This window comes from Mirounga angustirostris, unplaced genomic scaffold (genome assembly GCF_029215605.1).
Source record: "Mirounga angustirostris isolate CCGP_5_RB_7025 unplaced genomic scaffold, mMirAng1.0.hap1 SCAF_14, whole genome shotgun sequence".
Taxonomy (NCBI): Eukaryota; Metazoa; Chordata; class Mammalia; order Carnivora; family Phocidae; genus Mirounga; species Mirounga angustirostris.
Genome location: NW_026991722.1, coordinates 16,225,658 through 16,232,158, shown reverse-complemented (window position 1 = coordinate 16,232,158; position 6,501 = coordinate 16,225,658). Strand labels below are relative to the sequence as shown.

General features: G+C 58.0%; 1 protein-coding gene across 1 annotated transcript; it reads right to left on the bottom strand.

Moving 5' to 3' along the window:
• Positions 1 to 259: 259 nt before the first annotated feature.
• RAX (retina and anterior neural fold homeobox) lies at positions 260 to 4,476 on the bottom strand. The gene is made up of 3 exons (XM_045886322.1): positions 4,188 to 4,476; positions 3,630 to 3,880; positions 260 to 757 (listed from the first exon to the last, which is right to left on the bottom strand). The coding sequence occupies exons 1-3, from the start codon at positions 4,474 to 4,476 to the stop codon at positions 260 to 262; spliced, it is 1,038 nt and encodes a 345-aa protein (XP_045742278.1).
• Positions 4,477 to 6,501: the final 2,025 nt, after the last annotated feature.

Below are 6,501 nucleotides of genomic sequence, written 5' to 3'. Positions count from 1 at the left end.
CGCCTCTCCGCCTCCAGCAGCAGGGCCGGGGGTCCGTGGGGGTGGAGGGGCGGCCAGAGGCCAAAGGGCCTCGGCGGGCCGGAAGGTCAGTCCTCCCGGCCGAGCCAGGAGCAGACGCGCGTCCGAGACCCAAGCCTGGCTGCAGCATCAGGCGGCTCGGCAGGGTGGCCGTGTGGGGACCCGGGGGGAAGGGCGCGCGCCTGCGGGTCCGGGTCGGTTCCCAGGACTGTCGTCCGGCCCGATCTGGTCGCGGGTGCCCCTAGAGGGCCTGCCACGGCTTCCCGATGGCCTGGATGTGCTCCTTGGCCTTCAGGCGCAGAGCCGCGATGCTGCTGTTGCGCGGGTCCGCCTCGTCCAGGGGGAACTTGTCCCCGAAGCCCGGCGCGCACGGGTAGGCAGACGGCGGCGGCCCGAGGGGCTGCAGGCCCGGGCCCAGCGGCGGAGAGTTCAGGAAGGGCGGCGGCGGCGGCGGCGGCGTGTAGCTGGCGGGCAGGCTCTGCGGCGGCGGCCCGAAGCCCGGCAGGCTCTGCAGCGCCGTGGCGCCCCCGCCCGGCAGCGGCGACCCCAGCCACGACTCGAGCGGCAGGGCGCCCCCCGCCGGCCCGCCGCCGCCGCCCGGGCCGGCCCCGAGGGGCGCCAGAGCCGCGGAGGGCGGGGAGCGGCTGAAGGAGAGGAGGGGCGAGTCTTGCAGCTTCATGGACGACACTTCGAGCTTCTCCTGCCGCCGCCACTTGGCCCGTCGGTTCTGGAACCACACCTGCGGAGGGCAGCACAGCGGCCGTCGGGCTGCGGCGGAGGCTCGGGCCGCGCCCCGCCCTGCCCCCGGGGCAGCCCGGCCGGGACGACTCTCTCCTCCGCAAAGAAAACCGGGGCTGCACTGTTTCGCACCACCTCCCCACCCCTACTTTCTCCTTTCTTTTCCACCCCGTTTTCTCCTTTTTGCCTCTTCCCTCCTCTCGTTTTTGGAAAGCAGATGTCACCAAATTTCGGGGACCTGCTGGTTGTCAGCTCCTCCTGGCACCTCGGTTTAGCAGTTGCTTCCTCTCTCTATGGTCCTGCTCTCACTGACTGTGTTTGGGCTCAGACTCTCTCTCTTTTTTTTAATTAAAAAAATATTTTATTCATTTATTTGGGAGAGAGAGAGAGAGCACAAGCAGGGGGAGCGGCGGGCAGAGGCAGAGGGAGAAGCAGGCTCCCGGCTGAGCAGGGAGCCCAACGCGGGGCTCCATCCCAGGACCCCGGGATCATAACCTGAGCAGAAGGCAGGCGCCCCCAGTTTCTGTGCTTTGCCTACCTTTTGTCTCTATTATAAACATATATATAAACAAATACTCCAAGTACCCTAAGTGGCAGCACTGGATGTTAAAATACAGCTATTTCCAGGAATTACTGGTTATAACTAGTAGAAAAAAGTGGTTTTATTTTATCCCAAGCTTATTTGAGTTGCTGCTTTAATAAGATCTTCATTCTTCTTTAACTGATATCCCTTTAGTATTTCTGATATTTCTTATAAATGGCTTTCAATGATTACAGTCGTTTGTTTATTATATTTACCTTGAATTTTTTGGAGTCAATTTTGACATTAAGATAAGTTCAATGAATTCAATTTTTCTTTCTTTCTTTTTTCCCCCCTTTACATATAGAAAGTCTGCACCAAGAATGAAGTCTGGTTTCTTGATGATAAAACGTCCATTAGTGATTTGGTAAAAGCCCAAGAAAAGGTGTAATTAGGATTTCACTACCAAGTTCCTACCCCTGGAAACAGAACAGAGAGAACTGGTCTAGTTTGGTAGAGAATCTGAAAGAACTTTGGCCAAAGTGGTGGCTTCCTTTAATGGAAGGAAATAGGGGAATAGCTGAGACCTTAGAAGGGTAATGTATGTAATGCTAGGATTTGGGGGGAGGGGGAGGAAGAAAAAGAACAGAAAAGTTAGGTACCCTTGTCCCCTTCCCACAAAAGATTCATCTCCATAGCTGGGGCCCTAATTTCCCCCAGAAACATTAGATATTTGCCGATAATAGAGAAAAGAGAAACATCAGCTTCGGGAGGGCTCCCATCCCACTGCTTCCTCCAATTCCATGCATGTCCCACTCTGGCCCCCCAAAATATCGGCTACTGCCTTCCACCCAGTCTTCCAAGTCAGAGAGCTGAAGATTGGGATAGTCTACTCTTAGAGGGCTGTATTGCTGCCCTCCATGCAGCTGGAGGCCCACGGGAGCCCCCCCCCCCTGTCTGATTACATCAGAGCCATGTGTTAAGAACCCGCCATATGCCGGGCACTGTGCTGGCCCTGTGGTCACAGAGAAGCCGCAGACACTGTTCTCAAGAAGCTGACAACTTAGAGGAGGAGCCAAAATCCCCGAACAAATAAAGAGGGAGGAAGGAAGGTAGGACAGAAGCGGCACCAAGTGGGAAGGCAGCCCTGTGCTGGCTGTGTCTGTGGTCTGTGGGGGCACTGGGAGGCTTTGTCTCTCCTCCTCCTTCGTCTTTCACTTGTGTTCCTTTCTTCCCCCTACGGCAGCCTCTCTCCCTGAAAAGCAGGTACTAAAATGTCCACACCTTCAACCACATCCATCGCAGTTCCACCGCCCCAAATTAAGAGAAATTGAACTGTCCTTGCAAGTTAATCCTAAATTACATTAGGGAACTATTTTTTTTTTTAAACCGCAGCATTTACTCATTACTTTAAACCCCTAATATAATAAGCAGAAGAGACAAAAGGCAAAAGCTTGTCCCCTTTTACCTTTAAGGTAAGGCTAAAAGTCCCCTAACATCTGAATATCTTCACTTCCTGGAAATCTAATTCATTAGACACACACAAAAATCCCACCTTAGTTCCACTGCCTTTCAGAGGTAGTGAAATTTGTTCCCAATGACTCCCTTTCAGGCCTCTGTAAACTCTCCTAATTTGGAAATCCTCCCAGATTTTTCACAGATGACTAGCAAATATTTAAGGCTTTCAAATATTTTAATGATCAGGGATTAAAGATAATTCAGCTTTAATTAAAGCAAAAACCCTTTTACAAAAAAAGAAAGAAAGAAAGAAAGAAAGAAAAAAGAAAGAGAGAAAAAAGAAAGAAAAGAAAAGAAAAGGCCTCTCTGCAGCAGAGGGAAGGAAGTTTGGTTGGATGTGCACCAAAGAAGCAAAAGTCCGTTTCTTAAACAAATCCACCAAAAGTTTCAACTGCAGGCGCCAGGGCCCTTGCAAGAAGACTGGGTTTGGGTTTCTCGACAGGGTGAGCGCCAGCGACCAGGGTGGCATTTGGGGCCCCAGTGCGGGAGGCTGCCTACATCTCCTCCCTACTCACCGCCTCCCGCCCCAGTCCTGGCTGCGTCTAACGAGCTGTCGCTCTTCGTCTTGCCAGCCCTGTCTTAGTGCTCTCTTTAGGTTCGAAGAGGGAGACCCCCAAAAGGGAGATGCTACTACAAACTGGAACAGACTGTCCCAGGGGCGGTGGTGGGTCACCCACAAGGTCGGTGACGCGCCTCTGAGGCTCTGGGCGAGCCCCGTCGAGGAGGACCAATGGGAAGAGCGCCACAATACATGCGTGGACGCCCGGGGGTTCGGTGAGCACTCGCTGCAGCTTGGGCCTGGGGCCCTCCCCGGGGACCGATCTGGGCGCTTTACCTGGACCCGCACTTCGGGTAGGTTGACTTTGCCGGCCAGCTCCTCGCGGCTGTACACGTCGGGGTAGTGCGACTTCTCGAACGCGCGTTCCAGCTCGTGCAGCTGGTATGTGGTGAAGGTCGTGCGGTTCCGCCGGTGCTTCTTCTTGGGCTCCTCCTCCGACAGCTTCGCGTCCCCGCTGGCGGGACCGACCGGCAGCCCTGGGCTCGGCCGTGCCTCCCCAGGCTCCTTGGGGCAATAGGGTCGAGGGGCTGGGACGAAGAGGCCCCAGACGGTCAGAGACACTCCGGGAGTTATCTCTGGGCCCACTCCACCTACCCCTGGGCGCTGGCAGCGGGACGCGGGCTCCTCCCGGGCGCGGGACCAGGAGGTCGGGGAAAGGCTGTGAGGGGCCCCTAAGATTTCTCGGAACGCAAACTGGAGCCTCCTGCTCTACACAGCCCGACTCCGCGCCCAAATGCCTTAATAAAGGTTAAGGCAGGGGCTTATTCGTCTTGCGGAGCTCCTAAGTTTGGGCACCCCCTCAGGGCCCCGCAGCAGCCAGGGGTGCACACTCACCTTCGTACTCCGGGGCAGGCGCCGGGGCAGGCTGCGGGGAGGGCTCGCCGCCTCCCCCGGGCGCCTTGGGGCAGGCGGCCCGCGCTCCCGGCCTCCTATCCCGCTCCTTCGCGCCCCGGGCGCCCGGCTCCGCGGAGAAGGAACCGAGGATCGCGTCGTCCTTGGTAAATCCCAGGATAGCCTCGATGCTGTGCAGCCGCGAGGTGCTTCCTCCCGGGCTGCGGAGCAGGTGGCCGGCAAGCGAGAAGCTGCCGTCGGCCATGGCGGGGGCGCAGCCGGGCAGGTGCATGGGGAGCGCCAGGAGGCCGGAGGGCGCGGCCCGCGCTCTCGCAGCGCCGCCTGCCTTGGAGGCCGAGAGAAGAGGCTCGAAGTCGGCGCTTCCCGGGTACCGCCGTCCCACCCGCGGCGTCCGGACCCAAGGTCAAGCTTGGCGGGTGACGCGGGCCCGGGCTGCGCGCGCCGGAGGCGGGCGAGCGCTCGGCCCACGGCGGCCTGGGTCTCTGCAGGAGTCTGAAGTTCGGACTCGGGGTAGCTGGGGCTCCGGGGGCTAAAGGCTGCGAGCCCGTTCGCCCCGGCTCCTCCCCTGCTGCCCCGGACCCAGCCTCTTCCCTCGGCCCCTCCCTCGGCAGCGGGGCGGGTCTTTCCCTCAGGGTCCCCGTGCTGCCACTCCGGGCGGGGCCGGCACTGCGAACTTTCCACCTTCCACCTCTCGATCCGCTCCAAACGCTCTAAACACGTCTCGGGGGGAACCGGCGGTGGGATGTTTGACAGACCTGGGGACCCCGCTCTGGGACCCGCTTCCCCCGTCTGGCCTCAATGGGCCCGACGCCCTTGGTCTCACCTTCCCCCAGTGCCCCGTGGGTTTGCCTCCCTTCTTGGGCTTCCCCCCCACCCCGCCCCCACGATCACTCCCGCGACCCCAGAGTCGCCTCCGCCCTCGGGCTCACTTCCTCGGCCGGGCTGAGCGCCCGGGGCGACCTTTGGAAAGACAGAGCGGACGGGCGGCTGCCCTGCTCTACAGCGTAGGACGTCGGGCCACGCACGCTTCGTCCCAGTTTTGAAATTTCCCTTCTCTCTCCCTCTTTTTACCCCCAAGGGCACTCCTCTTTCGGCTCCGTAGTCCGAAGCCTTCGGGTTTATTTTATTTGTCTATATATGTTTAACCGCTCCTTCCTGTCCCCTCGGACTCGCGCGCCGGTAGGCTCGCTCACCCCAGCGCCAGCCCCAGGAGGCGGTGGGGCCATCTGTCCCTGCGCGCCCGGTGACCTCGAGTGCCCGACCGCCCAGCAGGAGGCTGGGAGGCCCCGAGACGGACCTGCTGCCGGGCTCAGGCCCGGGGCGGGTGGGGTAGGGGGAGCCCGCCTTCACTCTCGTAGACTGTCCCGCGGGACCCCTCTCCCCGCCAACAGTCTCCAGACCCAGGAGATGTCCCAGCCTCAGGCTGACGGGGCAAGGACCTTCGTCTGGGGTGAAGGCCTCGCACTTCTCTGGGGGGTTATAGGCGTAATCTGCTTGCATTTCTTTGCGCTTTGGGAGCCCCACGAGGCTTCCTTGGCCCAGAATGAGAGTCGCAGGCCAGGTGGAATGATGGTTACTGCCGACAAGTGTTTTTTCACGTGTGCGGGTGCTGTGGTCCGCGCTGTGAAGGCTGACACTTCTCAACTTTGATGCCCGACCCGAGGCCACCCCCCCCCCCGCCCCCGTCCCTCTTCTCTAAACTATTAGCGGGAAAGGTGAACCAAAATGCTTTCCTAAAGGTCTGAGGACCTAGAGATTCCTTTCCTTTTCCCCACTTTTATGCGATGTAATTGACATACAGCGCTGTGTGAGTTGAAGGTGTACAGTGTAATTTGGTTTGTAATTTGGTTTACCTGTATAGTGAAATGATTACCAAGATAAGTTTAGTTAACACCTCATGATCTCATACAGATACAAAATAGAGATTCTTAAAATGTCCTCTGCAGCAGGAGCTCTGATCCCCACACAGGGACGTCTCCTCCACCCCCACCGTTAGTTTCTCTCTGCTTGCATTCAGACAAGGGTTTACTGCCTCCCTTCTGAGGGTCCCACACTCAGGTGGGCCATGCCAGCACCACAGAAGAAAAGAAAGGCTGGGTGCTTGCCTTGAGAAGTTTAACAGCCAGCCTGGGAGACAAGACAACAGAAGAAACAAGAGAAAAACACATTATCTTCCAACCCTCACTTCTATTTTATTTTTTTTAAAGTTTATTTATTTAAGTAATCTCTATACGTAACGTGGGGCTAGAATTCAGGACCTCATGAGATCAAGAGCTGCATGCTTTTCTGACTGAGC

What these genes read in the sequence shown, in the direction of transcription:
- RAX (XM_045886322.1), bottom strand. Translation starts at nt 4,476, where the DNA reads ATGCACCTGCCCGGCTGCGCCCCCGCCATGGCCGACGGCAGCTTCTCG. An exon ending in GCCTGCCCCGGAGTACGAAG is followed by an intron (nt 3,881 to 4,187) that starts GTGAGTGTGCAC and finishes TCTTCGTCCCAG; the next exon opens with CCCCTCGACCCTATTGCCCC. An exon ending in TACCCGAAGTGCGGGTCCAG is followed by an intron (nt 758 to 3,629) that starts GTAAAGCGCCCA and finishes TGCCCTCCGCAG; the next exon opens with GTGTGGTTCCAGAACCGACG.